This window comes from Alosa pseudoharengus, unplaced genomic scaffold, assembly GCF_046254945.1.
Source record: "Alosa pseudoharengus isolate Yale_2024_CS ecotype anadromous, Long Island Sound unplaced genomic scaffold, YU_APseudo_1.1 YU_APseudo_1.1_scf_4, whole genome shotgun sequence".
In the NCBI taxonomy this organism is placed as follows: Eukaryota; Metazoa; Chordata; class Actinopteri; order Clupeiformes; family Clupeidae; genus Alosa; species Alosa pseudoharengus.
In genome coordinates this window covers 38,137,686-38,162,279 of record NW_027468774.1, presented here as the reverse complement: position 1 = coordinate 38,162,279, position 24,594 = coordinate 38,137,686, and the positions used below count along the sequence as shown (strand labels likewise).

The following is a 24,594-nucleotide window of genomic DNA, read 5'->3' as shown; positions in this document are numbered from 1 at the left end:
TTGTTTTAGACTACTATTTAATTTGTGCATTGACAATAAAGCTGAATATCATTTCAACTAGATGACTAAACTTATGCATATGTAGAAGAAGAAACATTCACAAAAATCCATGACATGACCTCTCTTCTTGATAGCTGTTGAAAACTGCATGGAACTGACAGGGATTGTTTTGTTTAATAATAAATAAATAAATACATTATGCTGCTACCTTCTGCTTTTCCCAAATACAATGTAGCCTACAGGTGTACCTTTCATCAGTCCAGTTGCAATGGATGGACTGTGATGAACTGCCCTACTTGTGATTGTTTAGAGATTTTAAAGGTTTTATAACAATACCACACATTTTTTGGCCCAGAAACAAATCTATTCACCTTTGCAGCGCCAGTAGGCTACTTTGTGTGCGGAATGTGTGCAAACACACATTCCAAACAAGCATACACAAAAGTTTCAAGAGTGGGGGATGGAGTTAGGATGGAGTAGAAGATGGAGACAAATTCATTCATATGATTTATTTCGCGGAATGGATGTACAGGACTGAGCGGCGGTCATATTTTGTACCGCTATGCGGTACATCTAGTTATATTTAGTTCGTCTTAAAAATGCATTTAGTCCCTCGTTCAAGTTAGAGCCTTTAGTGTGCAGTCGTATGTTGGAAAGGGGACTGTACAGTAGCGTAGGCCTACAGTAGTAGGCTAAAGGCAACTATACTATACACGCGGAACGGTAATCGCCGCGAAACATTGTTTCTGACGTATAGTATGAAAGTAACACGTGTGGCATGGCAAGCTGAAGGGGGAGGGTCCGCACTCCGCAGTCGTGACAGCGTTGCTTAAAACTCAAAGTCACTTCTGTTAATAGAGGTAATGTGTTTATCTATGACAGATTAACATGTCCGTGTCGTAACTGAAACATGTAGCCTACTTTTGCAATGTGATCGAGGAGGAGATCGTCGAGTTTTCGCTTTTGCGAACACGACCTCTCAGGATAATCTCTTCGTAACGTTACCCTATCGTTAACATTAGATAGCAGTAGTAGGTGTAGTAGTAATAGCCTATGTAGGAACCCTTATAATTATCCAATTAAGCTTTTTAACTTAACGTACTTCGTTAACTTAACATTTACGTCACAATATTTCCTGGTGCTGTTTCCAGCCTTCAAACAGTTTGTTGACAGCCAACCATAGATGAGCACACTGAGCACCAGTGCCACACGCATAATTTTGTCGTTTAGTTTTGTGCACTATCTGAGTGCACGAAACTAAGTCAAATGAAGTTGTTCATATCTCTTGGCGAGACTGTTCTAGTTTGCCAGTGTTTCAAAGAATGCTGAATTATATAGGGCTAGCTAGCTGTAGTGCAAAAGTAGGCCTACATTTAAAACAATACTGCAGAATGATGCTGCACAAGGCCGTAGTCATGATGTCAACATTGGGGGGGGACCAAATCTGTGGTGGGGTCTGAGGGACCCCCAAACAGAATGCGCCCCCCGGTGAGTTTTGTGAAAAGAGAAGGGTGGAGAAGAAGCAACTTCACTGGTCCATCCCTGGACCCGTGACTTCATTTGTGTTCAAAATGTATACTTTAAAAGAAATTACAAACTAGAGTATCTTTTGATAACCTCTATATTACACAGAATGTGGTTCTTTGAGTTATTACTTACACCTGAAGATTTTTTTAAACTAAGGCTTAGACTCATAGGTTTGGAGCCTAATAAGATTTTGTCTTTTAATTTAGATTTTATTATGCTGCGGCTAATCACACAACGTAGTTTGAAAGGGACAGGATTCAGGAATAGGCTACTAAGACAGGCCCCTCTTCTGTCTGACTCGATCACCTCATGTTACCCCTGTATGCATTACTGGCTTCTGACAGAAATTACGTTTTGTGCCAACATGTAGAAACACTAGGCCTACTACAGCCTTTAATTGGTGAATGGAGGTGCAAATTCCTTTCTTTGGTTATTGTCCGCGATTCACATTAACTAGGCTATCACGTATTGTAAACGTCACCACATTTGATCACGTTTTGCCTGCATGGATGCGCGATTGAGTGCGCATCTAAATAATATGCAAGATGCAACAATCATTTCTAAGAGGCCTATACACGGTAATTTCTGGCATTACTAGCATATGAATGCATTATTTATGTTGAAAGACGTGAAAGAAATGACACAGGCTTGCACAAATTCATTTTCACTTTCGCTATCATTGCGAGAATAGGCTAATATGGAAAATATTTGTCCCTTTCGGTCTGATCGGCTCCAAACATGTATGGGATTTCCTTAGCCTGTGCTACACCTTTCCAAGAAGTTTTGTGAAAATTGTTCCGGTAGCTTTTGCGATATTGTTGACAGCCCTACCTCACCGCAGTAGGGTGCAGTAAATGGAAGCTTTTGATAGCGCACGCCACTAACGAAAAACGGAAAATCACCAGGACAAACCACTCAGGGGTGTAGGCTACTCTGGAACCATAGGTCACTAATTTGTGCGTTATTTATGTTTGATTACATTTCAGATACGTGTTGGTTTCCTGTAGGCCTAGCGCTTTATTCTTTCTTTATTTTTCTATGTCCGAATATTGGGGGGGACATTTTGGTCATATTTGAATATTGGGGGGGACACGTCCCCCTCAATGTCTATGGCGACTACGGCCCTGATGCTGCAGAATGACATGAATACATTTTTTTTGTTTTATTAATCAAAACAACATGCAGAGAGCCAGAGGAGTTACGAAATGCCACACACACTAATGCAGATGGGAAAAAACTGTTATTGTGTAACTGTGTAAAGATTACATGCCACACAATTTCCCTAATAGCAGACAACCCCACATCGATCTAGACATCTTGTTATTATTTCATGTCAGTTTGGAACCCTGTACAGATAAGATACCCACATACATAGCATACAAATGGTTTTAGGTAATAGGGATTATCTTGAGTTAAGCCCACACATTAAAAATTGGCATCTGCTGGTTTCTATTTGACTCTTTGCCAGTTAGTCAAATTCAGATTGCAGACAAAAAAGTCTTTCATTGCATGGAAATATTTATTGTTACCGTTGGTCCCCTCTGCATTGTAGCTTGAATATTATTTCTCATTGTGTTAGTCGCTTTGGATAAGAGCGTCTGCTTAATGAATAAATGTAATGTTATGTAAATGTACATATGGTATAGACACTTTACACTTGTTTAGAAAACAAGGGTCACTGGATGCTGAATGTGGGTAAATATTATCCTCTGGCCACTGTACTGATCATCCTGAGCAGCCTGTATTTGATCTCGGAGGCTTCCTCAGGGAAACTACAGGTGTCCGCTTCATCTAATAGCTTTTGTGTTAGGTCAGCATGAGACAGTCATTACCATGCCTCCCACACACTTTTGCAAACAACAAAGCAATCAGCTGCATTTCAACCTTGGGACATTCATTTTGAGGGTTCAATTGTGGTTGATATTTATACACTGTCAAGAGTCATTTTGGGAAAAGAAACTTCATGAGATTGGATTATTTAGCTGCATAACATAACAGCATTCATATCAGACTGACTGGCCTATTTGAAAAGTAGTATTAAATGTATTTTGATCATGGTGTAACCATTAAAGAAGAAAATGTTGCAGTGCTGTCATTTGTTGAGTTAACTATAATAATCTGATGACAGTGGCTTCACCAGATCACTGTGTAAAAGCGTAGCATCACCATACTGTACAGTGTTTAGGAAAACAGCATCTTGTACTGCTGTGTGATGGCTTTGCATCTCCCTTAGGCACACTGGAGATATGTTGACCCAGCCATGGACAAGATCATCTTCCGCATGGACACAGTCCTGTCAGATGTGCACCTATTGCTGCCCAACGCCCGCCACTTGATGACCCGCCTTAACGCTGATGGCCAACCAGGTAGGATGCTCATTGAGCTCAATGCAAATCAAACCAGCTAATAGGCTAACTGAAATAACACCATGCCAATCTCTAGACATGGTGAAGGGTATGTGATAATGTGGGGCTATTTTAATTTAAAGGAGAATTCTGGTGTGATATTGACCTAAAGTGTGTTGAAACATGATACCAAGTGTGAATCTGATCCCTTATCATACCTGTTCATTCTTACTCATCGCTTGACTTATCGTGACTAAATTCAAGATGGCTGCAAACGCTAAACTTCGTGAAGATACTGTCTGTATAAATCGTCTTGTAAGTAAACTACCAGTGCTTTTTCAAAGTTCTCAATGTCTCGTTTTAAATGTCAGGGCCCTCGGAAGTCTACCAATGAAGTGTGGAGATACATTGAGCCTCGTAAATGGTGTAAAACAGTGATTTATTTGCATGGCTAGCCCGATGCCGAAGCACCACCATTGAAAAAGCTGTTGGTAGCATCGGCTAACTAGCGCCAGATTTTGGAGTGCAGGGGACAAGCCGAGGTGGGCTATGAGACATACGTTCACACTCAGTATCATGTTTCAACACACTTTAGGCATAGGTGCCAACTCTCACGCATTGGCCGTGAGACACACGCATTTGATTAGTTTCACACGCTCACACGCCACACCCCCGATTTCTCACGCTGAAGTGTCAACCCGGTCGGTCAGATGCCTGAAAAATGAGTTTAGCCTATCTATAGATCTAGGCTACCTGTTGAGCCACGGTTATGCTTTCAGAGACGGTGAGAGGGTTCAAGAGCACCCCCTGTCTGTGGAATTTTCTAAAATTTCTCTCATTTGCGATGCTACTTCAGAAGCCATCCCAGGCGCATCCCCCCCGCATTTCCCCGGCTTCAGGTATGCTTTGAGTATTATTGAGTATTTTTCACGCTGAAGTGTCAACCTGGTAGGTCAAATACCTGGCAGATGAGGTTCAACTAAACTAAACCTATACATGATATCACACATCACGTGAACGTGCGGAATCTAAGCTTTCCAATGATATTGGCGACAAGTTGCTGTGATAAATGGTTCGCGAGAGAATTAACATTGAACCGACGTGCAATTTAGGCTAATCATATTTGCATTTACCCATTACTCTCGGTTTAATATTTCACTAACCCTTCACACAACACGTGGAAAACCCTATTTCACAATAAACAGCAAACCTACCGAATACGAGGATATAAAGCATGCCTCTGTGCAATAAGTGGTCCCTGAGTAATCCGGTTTTGAAATTGCAACACATTTCTACATAGCCTCATTGGGGCGAAATTATAATGTATTCTAATGTAAACTATTTGTCAGTAGGCCTACATACATTTTTGTAAATTGCTCAGCCATAGATTATCCCACTATCATGGTTCTTATATTGTCAGGTTCCAGCCAATCCCATTACAGATAAATGAATATATTAATATTGGCATGCTTCCTTGTGACATTAATGCAAAAATATGAAGAAAATCAAATAACGAGACACAAATATTGATATAAAGCCTGACATAAGCCATATGCAAACATTCACATCATGCAGATATGGGTACATCCTGAAAAAGGAATAGCATGTAGGCTATAGACTATGGCCATTACAATGACCAATATATTATCTTAAATAAACTAGCTGAATAACACAGGTGACCACTTATGCTTAATTTCATGGAGTGCTTAAATGTACACACATTTTTGAAAATTTCTGAACTGTGAAATGTAGCATATGTTTTTGTGGTTGTGAACTTATTGCAATATCACCATAACTATTCCACCTGTGTGTGCATGGTTATAATTCTGAAGTGCAAAATAGCTTTTTAAAATTGTTAGTTTGGACCTCCCCCCCCCCCCCCCCACACACACACACTTTTGCCGTGCGAAATACCAGTGCTGTTTTCAGCATCTGTTTAGTGCTTCATTGTCATTTTCATTGGATTCTCCCATTTGTGCGTAAATCGCTCATAAACTTTTTTTTTTTTTGTTACACGCATTCTCCCATTCAGCTTCTGTCACACACACAGTGACAAGCGCCAAATCCCCCGCAGTGTTGAAGAGATCACTTTTGATAAGGTAAAAAGCCTTATAGGTACGGCAAATAAATAATAACCTACAGGTTTACGCTAGGCTATGTAAAACTCCCCATTAACAGCATCACGTTACTAACCACAGCTAAGACTGCACAATCTCTATTCACTCTGTTGGATATCTGAAGCCAGTTTGTCTACTTAGATACTGTAAATCCTCAAATTATGGCCGGGGTCTTAAGATAAAGTACAGGCCTTTAGGGGCAGGATTGTATTCAAGACAGCCCTTTATTTCTTATGCGAGTTTTATTTTGAGACATGCATTTCTTGGAGCGGCATACTGGTAGGCCTTCAAAAGCATGACATTTTCGGTTTAGTTTGATATTTAATTTACTTTTGGACTGTTTGATTATATTGTTAAATGTTGGGACTGATGGGCACTGAAATCTGGGAAGGTATTTGATGATCACTATTGCGTTCCATGTAGTTGAAAGAGTGTCGGGATTTCAAACAAACCATCCGCTTTCATGCGTTCATTGAACGTCCGCGGTGCTGTAATGGAAACCTTATTGCGTAGCCAAGTAGCCTATTGAGTTATTTTTAAATTATGCATGATTTACTTTTTATTAATTTCGTAGGCTGGCTTTATTTTGTTATATAGAAGTATCTAAATAACCTGTTAAAATGTACCAGAATTGAGGAAATTGCATCTAGTCCAAAAAAAAAAATTCTGGGGGAGGACCCCCATACCCCCCGCTGAAATGTCCCATCCACTTTCACAATGCCTGAAGTAGGCTAGATCCCTTTGATACCAATGTTCATATAACTCTGGGACCCTGGTCCCAGGGATGGATTACTGCATGGGCCTTCCGGGCCCAGACCCAGGGGCCCAAGGTGTCAGGGGGCCCTGAAGCCCAAGCCTTTGCATGGAATCATTGCCTCAATATCAACACATCAGGATGTAGGCTATGAATCTGATTGAATTTAGTATTGCCCATCCCCAAAATGCACCAGAATACAGGAAATCACATTAAACAAATTAAAAAAAAATTGGGGGAGTACCCCCAAACCCCCCTTCCACATATGCGACAATTACTGGGGAGCCCTTAATACATCTGGGCCCAGGGGCCCGAAAGCTCATAATCCGTCCATGCCTGGTCCCTACACCTGAGAACCACTGATGTACGTTTTTTTTACTGTACGGTATAATGCTGAATGAGCCAAACAAAAATGTATGCAGCAAAATTTTGGTTGGCCCCACCAAATCTCACTCCAAGGTTTTTTGAAAAGTTGGCAGCCCTGCTTTAGGTCAATATCACACCGGAATTCTCCTTTAAAGGCCATGGAACCATGAAATAACTGGCCTTTAAAAACAAAAACCTGCCTGCCTCTATGGGAATTTAACATAGGGGTGCCAATACTTATGTTATGACCACTGTATTTTAAGGAAGTACATTTATTTATTTATGATACATTATTCATTCACAAAAAAAATTGGTGTCCTTAAAGCAGCGTTTCTCAAACTGTGGGACATGCCAGGTGGGGCGCGAACTGACGTGAAAAACAGGAGTTTTATAATTTATTTTTTTATCTGTAGTCTGGGCCCAGGTAGCACCCGATGCGCAATGGACGCACTGTGTTATTCACAGGGAAACGCTCGTGTCAAGGAAGCTTAGTTAGTCCCGACCTAGCCTACATGAGATTTTAAACGTTGTTGTGAGAGTGGTGAATTTCATCAAAACCCGGCCCTTAAAGTGCGTCTATTCTCCGCACTTTGCGAAGAGATGGTAGCTGACCAAAAGGCTGTACTGTTTCACAGCGAGGCAAGGTGGCTTTCCCGAGGTAAAGTGCTGTCGCGCGAGCTCCGAGTCGCCTCTTCTTGGAGGAAGAGCGCATGTTTGAATCTGCAAGCACGTTCACTAATGAACATTTCTTGACGAAGCTGGCCTATCTTAGCAATATATTTGATATATCTTAGCGATACATTTGAGTTAAATGTCCAGTTACAAGGCAAAGACAAGCACCTACCTCACCTAGCAAATAAGATTACTGCATTCACCAAAAAAACTTGAGTATGGGACAGGCGCCTCGATCGCGACAGTAGGCTATTATGCCTTTGAGATTACTGAGCGAAATCGCTGAAACGTCTGATTGGGAGCCACTCTTGTGATCCCATGTATTAAACAGTAGGCCTACATCACATCCCTGCAAAGTTTATTTCAAAAATATTTCCCAACCAGCAGTGCTCAGTATGAATGGATTATGGATCCATTTAATGCAGCATGTTGGTATTTCATTGAATATATTGTACAATGCTGTAAAATGGCATATACTTCCTAATATGTTGCTGGAAAACAGAAATATGTGTGTTATGTATTTATTTATTATTATCTGCAGCACCAGCTGATTTTAACTCTGTTGAAGAGGATATATTTAGAACTTGTCATTATTTCAATAAATTTGACAATTTTAAGCTTGACCTACCACTTTCTTAGAGCGATGAGGGACAGGTGGGGCTCGAGAATGCCCCCTTGATCAAAGTGGGGAATGAAAGAAAAAGTTTGAGAACCACTGATCTAGTTTGTTAACTACCACAGTCACAAGTTGGGTCGCGATAGTCTGTCATTTTTAAAAAGTGGGTCCCCAGAAAAAAAGTTTGAGAAACACTGCCTTAAAGGTTGGATATTTCCTCATTTTTTTTACTTAAGGCATTAAGATCAATTTCCAAAAGATGATTTTATCTTCCTCTTTTTAGTCAACTAGGGTGACCTTTAGTCCATGGGTGCCAACACTTTTGACCATCACTGTAGATGTAGCTCTAGTTTAATTATGGAAGATGGAATAAAGATTGTCACATTATGCAGTCGTGGAGAATTATAGTTTTTTTTTGTGACAACTTCCAGTTACTCACAAATAACCCATGTGTTTAATTTGAAAGTGAGAACACACATTTTACCATAAAAACAGCCTCAGTATCCATTATAATGTCAGTTGTTATAATTGGTAAAGACGATAATATTTCCACACAAATCATTTTTAACCTGTTATGCAGAAAATCCACAAGAAACCTTAACTGTACGTACACACCGCCGCCAACTTGAGCTTCCAAAGATTCAGGAAGTCATTCATTTTCAATGGAAGCCGGCTTCTCCAATCCGTCGGCGTCGCGTTTTGGGCGTCTTGAGCGACTTGAGCGTCGAGCAGAAAGTTGAAAGTCAGTCAACTTTATAGTAATGAGCTATGACGCGGTTCAGCGACCAACGACCAGCAACCAATCGAATAGAATAAAGTATTAAGATAGAACATGATCGAACGTAAAATGCTGTCACGTCAGAGCGGCCAAAGCGTCCAAAGTAGGGTTGGGCACCGAAACACGGTCCTAATATGGCACCGGTGCCGACACAAACGGTAGTAACTGCATCGAATAACAACAAAAGATTCACTGAACAAAAATGCTGATGTGGTACATGAAAATGTAGCTAAAAATGTGGAGAATGCAATGCAATCAAGCATTTTGGACGATATATTGTCACAAGCTGGCAGAATAGGCAACAGGCCGATGTGCGTTTTATTTGGAGACTGTTTTGCGCGACAGAGACTGCTGATATTCTGGGGATAGGCCTAGCCAATGTACGACTTTTGCCTTTTAATATATTTGCTGCATTAGATCAGTCTTTCTAGAACAGGCAAGGGCTTTCTAGCCTCACGTCAGCAGCGCTGCATCACCCATATAGCGTACATTAAAACAACCAGCGGATGGTGGGCAGGTGCCGTTTTGAAAATTGGTCAACAAACTTTGGTGCTGATGGATGGCTGATGGATGATAAGTTTTGCTATGCAGTTATGGTTGAAATAATAGCCCATCAGCGCATCTCTAGTGTGTGTGCCTCTCTCGCTCAGAGGGGAGGGAGAGGCTGAGGGTCGATCCAGCATGGATTCTAAACTCTGTGGTGGATAGGATCTACAATTAGGTGTTAATAATATTACCACGCTAGGTCGAAGTACTCCCAAGTGCTATTGCGCCACACATTGTAGTTCTCATGTTTATTCGCTTGGAAAATCGTCACGTTTCATGTTGTGTGCCCTAACATTTTTCATCAACTACTCGTGCAACTGTATTTAAGTAGGTAAAACGTGGAGGTGTTTGAATACTGCTATGTGCCTCTCTCTACGGCCACGGCAGAGCCCGCTAGCATAGCAACATGCTAACACATTCGCGCCGCGCGACAGAGCGTTTGAGTGCACCTACCGACGCGGGAGAGGTACGACTCAACTCGTGAAAGTTACGGTAAGAACATATATCACTACTGATTTTGGGTGGCGTGTTCCTTTAAGACATGACATTTCTTGAAGCATTTGGGAACACACTGAATTAACTGGAAAATAGAGTCCCTGTTAGATTAGCTTGCTTGCAAATGCCGTTGTCCATGACCTGGCAGTTTTATGGCAAGCGGTTTTAACATACATTATGGCAAACCGCCTACACTGGGTAAACTTGAAAGCAGAGCTCACCATTGTGTGTGCATGCATGGCAAGCTGTTTTAACGTTTAAATGTATTATTCGTAGGAGCAATGAGATATTGATAGTAAATTGAATATAACAGTTCAATTTCATGTTCAAATTTGTCTTATCAATAAAAAAAAAGCAATTCATGCTTTAGACCATTTTAATTTAAAACATTTTAAAAACAAAGTACCGGTTCAGGCACCGTTTCGGCACCGGCACCGTTTTAAAAGTATCGATTTAGCACCGGTATCGGATAAAACCCAAACGATACCCAACCCTAGTCCAAAGCTTCCCTGGACTTTTTTGACAAGCGTCCTTGACAGGGCGACCAGAGCTTCTTTTGAAGCTCAAGTCGGTGGCCGTGTGTACGTACAGTAAAGTGTTACCTTTCATTTGAGACCAGGATTATGCTTCTACACAAAGGGGTTCATGTGCAGTAAGCATTTGATTGTCAGTATGCATTTTGGATAACCAAATGTCCTATGGGGAGTTTCCATAGGGCATTTTACAAAACGCATGGGCATACCTTGGCAAATAATGGTCTAAAGTAATTAGTTTTCATTCTATATTGATCTACTTTTGCACACAGCTTCACAAGACCTGATGCTAGGGCTTAGTTGTGTTTCTAAGTCATCTCAAGTGACCTAGAGGGCTGAAATGTGGTCAGTTCAGAGATACTTGTTATCCGGAAGAATGAGAAAATAGTATTCTAGCCTCTGTAACTCTGTGTCAGTACATCACACAGTTTTTCTGATTGTTGTCCAAGAAACTACAGTGTCTAAGCTTTCCAAAGAGGTCAGGCATCTGATTATAGGCCAAAGTATGTAGGAGCAATGATCTAAGTAGATAGATAGATACTTTATTGATCCCCAGGGGAAATTCAAGATGATGTACAATGTCGGGCAAAATACTCAAAATTGGGCGTATGCATAAGAATTTTTAAAGGCACAGCAGGGTTGTGGAGCGATATGTTCACCGTGAACTTAATACTTCATGGTGTCCAAATTTGCAGATGCCAGCAAAACATGAATAGCAACAACAAACTACTATACTATTACAGTATGTATAAAGATAAATAGCACAAAAATAGGATTTATTTCTATGAACTGTCTGCATAGCAGTATTACCATGTAAGAACTAAGAAGACATACACACCATTTCAATTCACCAGAGTTTGTGTGTTTGGTTTGCAGTCTTCGTCTCCAGGTTTAGGATCCTGTGGGATGTGGAGGAGAAGGAGCTTGGCTGCAGTGGGTCCTCCCCTGAGAGGACTGCGGATGTCAGCCCCTCCGGTGCGACCGAGGTACCCCTAGATGATGATGGAGACCTGGATGTGGTGAGGAGGCCCAGAGATGCCTCCCCAGATCGAGAGAGGGTGTGTCCCACCATCCTCAACCAGGCTTCGGGTGATTCGGCAGATGGCTGTGAGGAAGATGAGGATGGGGAAGATGCAACACATCGTGATGTCATCAGAATTGGTTATTTTTCTTGATGTCCCTATTATGCACAGGCACAGCATAGGAAGAATCTGCTTTCGTGTCGTACAAAGTGGTAAATCAGATAGCGGCAAAGCAATAAATGGCTTGAAGTCACGAATACGCATACTCTGATGCATGTTATGTTGCACCACCTGAGACCTATTTGTGGTGTTACAAATTCACACTGACACCCAGAACCAGTCAAAACATTTCTATTGATTGTAAGGGGTGTTTCAAGTGTAATTTCGGAACAATTTGAACCCAGGGTCCTTTTTCACCATGACAATGAGTCAAACACCCCCTCAAGAGCTAGATTGTAAAACATTCTTTTGAATAAACTCCCAGTACACTTACTAAGTTCTTGATGCTTCGTTTTATGTGTAGGGACCCTATTCATACTAATGCAGAAGTGTGGGGCTATATTGAGCATCATTAGTGGTTAAAAAATGGCAGTTTGGATGCATTTAGCGATTGGCCCTTAGTATTTGCACTGTAAGCCATTTGAGCTGTAAGTGCTTAAGCCGATAAAACTTGGTACTCTTCAATCAACGTAATCTTGCTCTTGGAGGGGTGTTCAACTTGTTGTCTTGGTGAAAAAGTCCCTGAGTTCAAATGACTCCGGAATTACAGCTTTCTTTCCTTTTTTTGCAATTGATTTTCCATCTGTGTTGAGGCTCTCCAGTATTACTTTGTGTGCAGTTGGAGTTGAACTGACTTTTGTATTTCTGTCACTATATATAGAACACACAATGGCTACCCCACTGGAAGATGTCGGCAAACAGGTATGTTCTTAAAACTGTCGACTTTAAGTGTGAACACATACAACACACACACACACATTTCTTAAAGGGGCCATATTATGCAAAACTCACTTTTTCTGTGTTTTCTGTGTACTTCCATTTGGGTCTCTGATGCTTCTACAAACACTCCAGGTGTGAAACAAAACCATGCGTTGAGTTTTTGTGGGTTAGTTAAGAGAGGTTGATGTCAGAAACTATGCGCTTCTGTGAGCTAGTCAGAAATCTCCCTTATTGAGACCCACCTCTATCTGAAAATTCCCACCCACTAGGTTAGAATCTTCCTGTCGAAGATCCTCCATTTTGGTTGTAGCCTATCGTTTCCAACAGTAGGCTAGGCTACACAAAATATCCAAACGTCTTTTACACACCTGATATCATCCATATTTCAAGTATACAAAGAAAAACTCCCCAGGACACGTCTCGTTCTTGTTGGCATATTTAAGCAGTATGGCACGAGTGGGAGCGGGATTGGTAAACAATATCCCTGTGGCTGTAATTTGGCCGTATGTATGAGGCCGAAGGCCATATAACGTAGCCTAGCTTATGCTGGAGGTGACCCAGGCCATTCGGTAATAGGCAGCCAATTTCACAAATTCTTTTAAACTTTTTAATATGCTACATCAACTCTACTGGGCTTACAGGGAGGGAAAGTGAAAACCAGCGCCCCAAGTGGTTGCGTTCCTATCGAAGAGCAGCTCCAATGTTAAGTCCCATAGACCTATTTTAAAAAATATATTGTGAAGCCAAATCAGCGATGTTATCCACCAAAAATATTTTTCAGTGTCTATACAGTAATAATCTTTTAACTGTGAAAATTGCTCCTTTTGTTTCATAAACGAACTACAAAAGAAGTCACGTGACTTTACCCTTCCACGTTACTCACGGTAGCATGGTTTGTTTATTAGCCTGGTTAGCATTGACACTTAACACTTACAGCCAGCTCTTCATGTGAGTAGAAGCACAACACCAGTTATCCAGACAAAAGGTTATCACCACGCGGTTTACATCACGTTCCGTTATTACAAAAATATGTTAAGCCAGTTAAGCAAATTGCCGTATTGATCAGTTAGAGATTAAGCGCCCAAACATGTGACGTCACATGCAGCTGTAGTTCCTTATCACCGTGTTACGATAAAAACTCAAAACAATTCAACTGATCCTAAAAATAAGGTATGACCACTTGAAGCAATAGAGGTGACCCCAGTGCCTAACATATGGAAGGCATTAAATTAAGATCCCAATGTGCACCGAGATATATTTTTTCTAAAAACAAAATCCCATCCACTCCGCTAAACTCTAGGAGCGCAACCACTAGATGGCGATGAGATTACTTTCCCTCCCTATATAACGACCAGGGTTCTAAATTAACTTTTTTGATCACCAGCCAATGTGGCTGGTAACTTTCTAAAGATACTAGCCAATCAGAATTTCTACTAGCCAATTTTTTTCCAGTGAAATTCTGGAGAATTATGAGTTTATGAGATGAGTGTCACTGAATGCATTTGATCATTTTATTAACATTGTTGGCATGAATACATACCACAAAATATACACATAAAGTGCAAACACTTAATTTCATGTTTGGGATCTCTATCTATCTATCTATTTCTCTGTCGATATCCTCATCCCCTGCTTCATTCCTCTTCTCGCCCACATAAGTTTGTCCCAACCACCACCGCATTTAGTTTAATCTTAACTTAATAAAAAGGAGATATCAATTATCATCAATAATGATAGGCCAGCTGGAAGCTGCCACTGTTTTCTCTCCCTCTCCTGCATGCTCAGACGAGTTCTCAATTAAATGGAGTAGGCTAGCATAGGGCCTACGATGTTTATAGAGAGGACCGGAAATCTTTATGATGCATTCTGTTGGTGCATGTTGACATTGTATACTTTCTCTAACAAGAGTGAAAAACAGTTTGCAGTACAGCTACTATTTATTGGCTAAATGTTGGTCCCTCCTCTGTCTCTCGGTGACCTACGCACAGTGCGTGATGCGTGTGGTGGTGGTGATCACTGATCAGGCAACTTTTTAAAACTCATCATTTTCTCCTATACAAGCTCCTCACGTTCCTCTCCATCTTCAGCTTACTCCATAGACAATAAAATAAACGATCTAGCTGCTTCAGGTTTTGCGGACTCCGCTACATGACATCAGCCCCCCCACAAAGGAAATAGGTAAACACAATCGGTATTGCGTTAATATTTCTTAACGTGTTATGTATTTGTGTTATGTACATGTGTTATGTACTTTTTACTTTACTTTACTGGATAACTCCCTGCTCTTTCAGTCAATGCTCAGCTCTGGCTCCGTTCATTCTTCTAATTCCTTGAGTTTTTTGGTAGATGCTCCGTTCGCTTCAGTCTCTCGCGCTGGTTTCACTCATAGACAGTAAAAGATTTCACTGCAAACTGCAAACTGCAAACTGCGCGTAGCATTACGGCACAGTGGTCAAGGGAAATGTAGGAAGTACTGCCAGGGGGATATATGACCGAGAACAGAGACGTATGTATCATGCACGTAATGCCTCATGCATCACTGGCAAAACTGGCTAGTACGTTTTTATTAACACCCGCCAAAATGAATCCTGATAACGACCCAAATAAAGTTTTACCCATTATCATTTAAAGCAACACCAAAGAACTTTTCCTCTGTCGCAAGCACGCTATTTGTTTATCCAGCAACGGCTTTGCAAAAAACGATGTCCATAGACAAGGTAGAATATGTTGCATGATTTTATGAAAGTACGATGTATTGCGACATAATGCAAGTCAAATTTGTAGTTTCTTATGTCTCATTCCATCGAACTACAAACCCGCTAACCGATCTGGCAAACTTACATAGTGCGGTTATAGCCGATAGAGGGCCGCGAAGCGAATGCAGAAGTGCCGTTCACCCTGTTATGAGTTGATGAACCACGGAAACAATTTTGGAAACATTATTTTAAGGTACAAAAAACTCTTTGGTGTTCCTTTAACATTGGTAGGCCATGTTACATCATACATGCAGGTGTCTGAGGCTTTCTGGTGGAGAATCCTCCATCGCCATGTCACTGATTCGACCATGCTGCCCGTTGTCGTAAACATGGAATCAGTTCTGGAGTGGGTGTGGCCAACAACAGCTCATTTGCATAGAGTGCAACAGTCCCGCCCCTCCTCCGAGAGAGCTTAGTTTCCAGAAGTACGTTTCCCATTCAATTCTGCAATCTACGTCTGGAAAAATCTGTATATAAAGAGTTTTAGGCCATGCCTGAGGCTAACCAGCTACGATGTGTCTCATACTCACACAACATATCATTTTGAGCAAAAAAACTAAAAGAAAGGCAAAAGGCAAAGGTACAAGACTTTAATTTCCGAGTGAAAGAACTACTCATCCCAGGAGCTTTTTTAAACTTAAACATTTCGAACATTTGCAGCCTAACGATAGTTTAACATGTTTCTATTTTAATATCACACAAGAAGATAATTAGCTTCCTATTGTTTCCATTAAGTAAATTCAACTTTCATCTTTCAGATGAGAAAAACAGTTTTTATCAGCCACACATCAGTTCTGACAGCTTTTGTATCCATCTTGATTCCAGCGAGTAACGAGACGACAGGCGCGGAAAAAAGTGGCATAAACGCATAATCTCTGCCAATCAAAGGCGCTGCTTTTACTGGCTTTTACATGTTAGGATTTTGGGTAGTGTAATTTAGCCATTTTATGGCTTATACTCCACTTGTCAATGGAAAAATTGTATGGAATTCTTACTTCCGGAATCGGCAGAGGGCGGGACTGTTGCGGTCTATTTCAGGCAACAGGGCCCAGAACCAGCCTATTCTGAAAGGGATTGAAACTAGCAAGAATGGAGCTGCAGATAATGTGTAATCTGAGGGGAATTTTTTGCAAACAGCTTCAGGGACATGTTTTGTGCAACCCATAGGTCTATTTTGAATTGTTGAAAAAAAAGTATAATACGGGATCTTTAATGCCTCTTTTCAAGATCTGGCGTGGAGCTTTTCTTCTGGCTGATCTGATCCTGTCACGGCCAGCTGAATTCGAGGGAGCCACCGTTCTGGAGCTTGGGGCCGGAACTGGACTCACAAGTGTTGTCATGGCAACACAGGCCAAAATGGTGTATTGCACAGGTACCTGTTGCTCCAAATCGCAGTAATTGCTATCGAGCTGTCAAACATGACACCTGGTGTAGAAAGGTTGGTTATACTTTACTTGACAGTGTCGACATAAGAGTGAAATGACACTGTCATTAACGTGGCATAAACAAGTCATAAAAGTGTATGACATAACGCTTCTGTTATTACGTGACATTCAGTGTTTGTCATAACAAGTTAAGGTTAGGATTAGGGTTAGAGGTTAGGATTAGGGTTAGGTTTCATGTGTCATGACAGTGGCATGTGTTCACAACAGTGTCATGACACTCTTATGTCGATACTGTCAAGTAAAGTGTTACCGAAAGGTCTTTGATGTTGTTTTTCTAGCTATTTTGTGGAGGTTGTGTAAGAACCCACCCCACAGATTCTCACACGTGGGTCCTCTTCCACATTCCACATTGTCTTTTTATTCACTTTTATTGTTACCCATTAAAAAAAACTACATAATATTTTTTTACCTGAATAATAAAGATGTCATCATGGGTATGTAGCATTAGTAGGGGCCTTACTTCAGTAAAATGCGGTGACCACCCAGGATGGTCTCACGAGGCAAAAATTTCGCCCCATGTTGCTGATTGTTAAAAGATGCATTTGAGTGGAGATTGGTGCCTTTTTCTCTCTTGCCAAAATTGCCATAATTGAAACTCTTCATCTTTTGCAATCTTGCCAAATGATTTAAAGTGCCCATATTATGACTATTTTTCAACAAGTTAAAATAGGTCTATGAGTTCCAGAAAACATGTTTCTGAAGTTGTTTGCTGGAAATAGCTTGTAGGAAAAGATTCTTACCTACTTCTATTACACTCTTTTTCAGTCCCTGTCAAAGTGTGCTGTTTCTGCTGCTCATTACATATTAATGAGCTGCTGCTCACTTACCCACGCCCCACTCCATTAACTGTTACCAGGGTCATTCGTGCCAAATCAACAAATGCCTCCAGCCTAGCCTGACCATCTTGGCTTTGCTTCATACTTTATGTCAATAATGCTAAATATTACCCAACAACTACTGTGCATTATTTTCTGAGATATGTAGGCTTAAAAAACAGTTGAACTTGTAGGCTTGGTGTGGAGAGGTGGGGTGTTGATTATGCAATGTCTGAAACACGCCAATTCAAAATCTCCTAACATCTACTACACCTTCGTTTTACATAGTATACCCCGTAGCTAACACTTAGCCTACCATAATCTCTATGTAAAACGGTTAGCTTGCTAGCTAGCTATCTAACAGTGGAACTTCAGTAGCCTACAACATAAGCTTAGCTATCTCACCTAGTTGTAGGAAATATGTAAGTGATGGAATTAGAATGAATCCCATGAACAAACAGATAACTCTTACACCAACCTTATTTTGTGCCTTTTATTCACGTTTGTTCAACGATTTAGTAAGTATAAATCCTTTTCCCTGCCCACTTCGATGCAGTTCCATAGGTTTCCATTATATTCACGTAACGTAATTGCCCTAAAAGGAGGTGGTGGGTGGGAATATTGAAATGTTTCGGCTTGTGACGTCAAAAGCCTTGCCGATTTTGACCAGCTCACCCTGGAGGCTGAAGGCAGGATACATCCAGAAACCCTTATCTCACTCAAAACAGCATGGGTGTTTTTTTTTCCAAGTTTGTATGCGTGTGAAAGCACCAGAGACACACAATAACACATCAAATCCCAGAAAAAGTGATTTTTTCATAATATGGGCACTTTAAGAAGAGAGAGGTGGGCCACCTGCTGCTAATGTCTCCAGCTCACTGTGATCTTCAGGGTTTACAGATTAGTTTCAGCAACAATTTATTTTGAGTGATCTTATCTATTTCCTCCACAAAGCATTCATCAGCTTGCACACAGAAGGTGTTAGTTACAAAAAGGGCATATGTATTGTACTGTAGTTATGTACAGTACTGTGTGTTTGTATTTTTGAGGGTTTTATCATCTGAAGTATTTTTTTGCTAATTGTCCATTATGCTCTCCAGAGGTAGGGTCTCTAGGTAGATGAGGGCCCTCTTTTTTGTTTTGCCTCTCTTTGACAAACTGAGTAGGCTGATAGACAGACAGTGAGAGGTAAAAGTGAGGAGGATTTTTTCTGCCAGGCTGTGAAATAATGTCCATAATTTATATTTTTGGTGCTCTCTATGGCTTCATGCAAATATAATTTGATGTGCTTCATACATTTATATTATCACTTCATTTTTGTGATGTGTCCAAAGGAGAGTGTACTCAACCTCAGCTTAATTTAATGGAACAAGAGATAGGGAGAAAGTAATGGCTTCCTACATTTTATTTTCATTTGTCAAGCTAATGGTGAGCCTCTGTTGACCTGTTAGATTTTTAAATGAATCATTTTTATTTATTGTTTATACACTGAGGGGTATTGTTGCTTTTTCAGATGTGGGCCAGGATCTGTTGAGTATGTGTGAAAGAAACGTCACTTTAAACCAGCATCTTACTGAAGCCAAAGGTGAGCCAGTACTGGTTGCCATCCTCAACTGTGTGACCTCACGATTTAAAACAGAAGATACCATGTCGTCTCAGTATTCAACAGTGGCATTGTGGGACTAGCCATGTGAAACGGTGTGTGTACCGTTTGTAAGCTACTGGACTGAGAAGCTATTGACATTTCGGTCTTTTCAGAGTTGTCATACCATTAATTCACCTCTCTCTCTCCCTGCAGTGAGTGAGGTGCGAGTCAGACAGCTGGACTGGACGGGGGATGATTTCTGCACAGGTGTGGCCAACTGTGTGTGTGTGTGTGTGTGTGTGTGTGTGTGTGTGTGCGTGCGTGCGCGTGTGTGTGCGCATGTTTTTGCGTTTTTGTTTGTTTGTCTGGTTTTTTTGGTGTAAGGGGAGTTCCTGGCTGGAAGGTTGAATAGTGGACATTGCAGGTTATGTGTCTCACTGTTTCATCATTACTGATCTGTATCTGTGTAATTTCTCTCTGTCCATCTATCTGTCTGTCCACTCTATCTGCTCATTTATCTTCATCTATGTCTGTGCTCTATCCTCTAAGCCACTGTTATGCCCACAGATGCTGAGAAACCCTTTTCCTGGACTGAGGAAGAGGTGGCTGAACTACACAACGAGACATCTGTAATAATGGCCGCAGATGGTATGTGTGTAATGACACTATCCCCCTATGTAGGGGATCAGGAAATAGATTTGTACAGATCCCTGTGATTGAAGTAATTTGTCATTGACTGGAGTTGATAACCCCCATTTCCTGCTCTTCCTTATGTTTTGGTCCACAATTGTCTGTCTCCAGTGTGCTATGATGACGATCTCACCGACGCCTTTTTCAGGACGCTCTACAGGATATCCAGCAATCTCAGAAACCGCAGCACCGTTTATGTGTCCATTGAGAAAAGGCATGTAGTCATTATTATCTTTATTTTTAGTACTGTATTATTGCCCTGTTCTCCCTTAGGCGGGAATCACATTAGCCAGCGGCAAGCAGCAGGTTTCCTATTGTTCTCTACGGTTCGGCAGCGGTGGCAACTTTTAAAGCGCAACGCGAGTGTATTCAATTGACAAACCGTTTGTGTTGCTTAGGAACGAGACAAAACTTATTATGGTCTGAGCGTTGCGTTACGTTTGCCGCTGCCGCTTGTTGCTGGCTAATGTGATCCTCGCCTTAAAGGGACACCAGGCAACGTTTTCGTGTTAATTAATCATCTTCGTAAGTTGGTATATGGTTAAATGACTCATTACAGGGCGAATGAAGACGCCCGCCCCTACTGCCTGTAGGAAGAATATCCCACTTGCAAGTTCGGTGTATCCTACCCGCCGACCGAAGCAGGATCAGTTTACAGCACAGAGGCAGGCTAACGAAACTCTAGCGATTGTTGCAAACGTGTGTATAATGGCAGAGCCAGTGAAGAAGCAGCGAAAACCCTTGACGGAAGATGCAAAGAAAAGGAAAAAAGCTTCAGACCGAGCGAGGGGGAGTTTCGTAGAGAAAAAGCATCAAGCTTGCCTGGTGTCCCTTTAATGCATACCATGCAAATGTGACATTAGCTCTAAACAATTAACAGGTTGTAGGCTGTGTCCTTTTTAGAGATATGAAAAAGGTAAAATCCTCATCAATCTAAGCTGTCATTAGTATGGAATAATTGTTATTAATGCTGTTAAGAAATTACTTGGGTTGCTTTATTATGACTGCTGCTAGCACGGAGAGAACTATGGGCCATGGATGTTAATCGCAATAAAATCTTTATAGGAGCCACTCCTCAATCTCAGTCAGTTTGTTGTTGGTCATGATTCTTTTTAGAGCATATTCTGTCTGACTGTAAAACTATTTTGGATCTATTTGGATGTCTGGAGACATGATCATTGGCGTGTTTGCTTGAGAACAAGAGTTGAGGTTAACTCTTTGCTAGTTAGTGACAGGGACAGTGGAATTTATTTTTTGCGTAAGGGACAGAAAAGTGGACGTTGGGCAAATGGGGCAAAGTATAATTGGAAACTCCTGGTGGATATCTGAAGCTCAAGTGCAAGTTCCACAGTGTATTGTTGTGTGTTTGAAACCAAACATCGCCTACTTTATTGAACTGCTATTCCCTTTGAAGATACAATAGAAAAGAGGAGGTCTTCAAAAGGATGAAGTTGAATCTATTTGGATGTCTGGAGACATGATCATTGGAGTGTTTGCTTGAGAACAAGAGAGTTGAGATTAACTCTTTGCTAGTTAGCGACAGGGACAGTAGAATTTATTTTTTGCGTAAGGGACAGAAAAGTGGACGTTGGGCAAATACAAGCAATACAAGATGATGGGGCAAAGTATAATTGGAAACTCCTGGTGGATATCTGAAGCTCAAGTGCAAGTTCCACAGTGTATTGTTGTGTGTTTGAGACCAAACATCGGCTACTTTATTGAACTGCTATTCCCTTTGAAGATGCGATAGAGGAGAGAAGGCCTTCAAAAGGATGAAGTTGAAGTATGCAGAACTGATAGCAGAAGCAATGCACTGTATATTGATCAAATTGCATTTTGTTGGCTTTGTACTTGTACTCTGCACAATGACAATAAAGTTGAATCTAATCAAATTATATTGAATTGTACTAAATGGAGCTTTGTGGTCTGTTCCCTGGGCAGGCTCAACTTCACACTGAGGGAAATGGACGTGGCCTGCGAGGCCTACAACCACTTCCGCCACTGCCTGGATGAGCTCTGTGACATGGACGACGGCAAGATGGAGTACCGTGTAGAGCAGGTGCTCAGCCCCATCCCCCAGTTCTTGCAGTACGAGAGGGTGGAGCAGCTGGTGAGTATGTCCTGACCTCCTCAAGGTCACCTCTTGAGTAAGACAAACCTGGCTAAATTAAGTTAGACCTCCTGGTAAGCCAACTCAATGAGGAGCTCTGCGGCTTAGTTTTGCTCTGAGAATGAGGCAGCCACAGGGCTGTTCTTATAGAAGGCATCCCTCTTACCCTGAGGTACCTTGCCCAACCTTGTTAAACCATGGTCTTGGAATAGACCCCATGGATGTGTAGGCCTCATAGGCACTTTTAGAGGCAGCTCTCACTCTTATTGTTGACTGTCATAGAACAACATTTAGTTAATTCGGTTTAGCAGATTTTGTTGTCGGATAGTTCAATAATGCAGTTGCAATTGCATTATTCAGCTCCTTGATTTATATTTTTGGTGGTTTGTATTTTTTGTTCAGGCACACAGTAGACAACTGACCTTTAGAAATGCATTGCAGTATTGTACAGTAGACACATCCATTTGTATTCACAACACACTTCACTGAACCTTTACATTTCCATCAATTGTTTTAGCAGATGCTTTTATGCAAAGAGATTCACAAAATTGTATGGTACATTATCATTTATTAATTTAGCTGACGCATTTGTCCAAAGCGACTTTAAAAAAAAATAGAGAACAGCACAGGTACAGTGCAAATAGGAGACATTAGGAGACATACACTTCAAGGTCAAATGGAAATAGGTTCTTTGGCCTGATGAGACCAAAATTGAGTTTTTTGGCCATCTGACTAGATGCTATGTTTGGCAGACACCACCGCACCATCCCTAATTTGAAGCATAGTGGTGGCAGCATCATGCTCATGCTCTGCTTCTCAACAGCAGGCCCTGGAAGGCTTGTAAAGGTAAAGGGTAAAATGAATTCAGCAAAATATATGGAAAATCTGGAAGACAATCTGATTCAGTCTGCAAGAGAACTGTGACTTGGGAGAAAATTTACTTTCCAGCAAGACAATGACCCAAAACAAACAGTGAAAGGTACACAGAAATTGTTTAAAGACGTGAATGTTCTTGGGTGCCCTAGACCTCAATCCAATATAGAATTTGTGGCTGGACTTGAAATGATTGTCTACACCCAATCCCTGTCCAAAAGTGCATCTACTAAATGCTGACTTGAATATATGGTGAATATTTTTGCAATTGGCTATTTTGAATTATATATATTTAATTCATTAACATTACTTTGTAGAAATCTTTCATTTTGACATTGAAGAGAGTTTTTTGAAGAAAAAAAAAAAGACCAAGATTCTATTTATAAAAGCAGTCAAGAGAGTTTTTGAAGACAGACAAGGATGCCTCTGCTCTAGTAGTAACTAGTAGCGCGTTCCACCATCGGGAAACCACGGATGAGCATAGCTTGCTGTGAGTGTGCGGACATTCGGACAGACGGCATTCATTGGAGAAGCACAGCGGTTGGGTGGTGGCATATGCCTTTAAGAGAGCAGGATGAGGCTTAACATTCAAGCTACATTGCTAAGGAGACCTTAGGTAACAATAGATACTACTACCAGAGGATGAGAGTGCAGAAGCTGAAATACTTGTCAAAGTGTAGTCGAAGGAGATGGGTAGAAATAGCAGGATGGAGAATGATGTAAAGAAGGGAGGAAAGGAAATTCATGGTAAGTGTATGTTACGTGAGTTGGGTTGTTAGATGTGTTAGAGAGGAGGTACTCTTTTTGGACATTTGGCCCCGCACCCGCCACCCCCACACCACCACCACCACCACCACCCGTTACATCGGTTATTCAACATTAGTTTGTCCACACACCATGAGAGGGCAGTGAAGAGACTTCTTCTGCTGTTGTGCAATGCTTCTTTTGTTGTTGTTTCATAAAGGTTTTAATGAGGTGCCCTTGCATTTTGTCATTTCATTCATGTGTTTTGTCATGCTTGCAAAAGACAGCCTCAATGCTCTTTGTATTGATATTGCCTTCTCTGTGTTTTTTCTGCAGGAGGTTTGGAAAATCACTGCAAACCAAAAATGAACTCACAAGTGTCTCACAGCATCTGTCTCCTGACTCCTTACAGATAATTGGTTTTGTATTGTCAGATTGTATGTAATGTTCTAACTGTGAAAAGAAAAGGAAACACGTTTTCAGATTTGTTCACCAATGGCAGATGTCATATTCATATATTTGATCTAACCATCCTGACTAAGGTTGTCGAATTCATTTATTTTAATGTGTTTTGAAGGCAGATGCTTAGACTTTATCATGATGTCTGAACAGGGAATGGTCATGCAGGCCACTAATTATGTATTTATTATTCAGCAATGCAGGTTTCTTTCAATTAATGGCACATCTCCCATGCAGAAGTTCATTTGGGTGGGGTTTTCTTCTTGATGTTTGCCAGGTCAGTTTTCTACCTTCAGTGTTATGAAAGGTGTTTTTAAATTCAATGTAATAGGCCTACTGTTTTATTTTCCTGTAATTGTGTACAATAAAAAACAAAAATGTTTGACATGCTAAATCGGAGTCACCTT

General features: G+C 41.0%; 2 protein-coding genes across 3 annotated transcripts in view; both read left to right on the top strand.

The window, feature by feature from the left end:
* The first annotated feature begins 770 nt into the window (after positions 1-770).
* On the top strand, positions 771-24,581 carry mettl22 (methyltransferase 22, Kin17 lysine). 2 transcript variants are annotated; one of them, XM_076266195.1, is made up of 11 exons: positions 771-860; positions 3,761-3,893; positions 11,626-11,910; positions 12,652-12,692; positions 16,694-16,838; positions 19,240-19,311; positions 19,525-19,578; positions 19,879-19,959; positions 20,113-20,215; positions 21,943-22,111; positions 24,065-24,581. In XM_076266195.1, the coding sequence occupies exons 2-11, from the start codon at positions 3,788-3,790 to the stop codon at positions 24,095-24,097; spliced, it is 1,089 nt and encodes a 362-aa protein (XP_076122310.1). In that variant the 5' UTR covers positions 771-860; positions 3,761-3,787; the 3' UTR covers positions 24,098-24,581. The 2 variants fall into 2 exon arrangements, with proteins under 2 accessions (XP_076122310.1, XP_076122309.1); XM_076266194.1 differs by having other exon boundaries at positions 19,861-19,959.
* The window catches only part of abat (4-aminobutyrate aminotransferase), a 32,224-nt gene continuing 31,973 nt past the window's right edge, over positions 24,344-24,594 (top strand). Inside the window, exon 1 of the mRNA XM_076266192.1 lies at positions 24,344-24,464. The gene's annotated coding sequence lies outside the window, so the exon portion shown is untranslated. The remainder of the gene's footprint in view (positions 24,465-24,594) is intronic.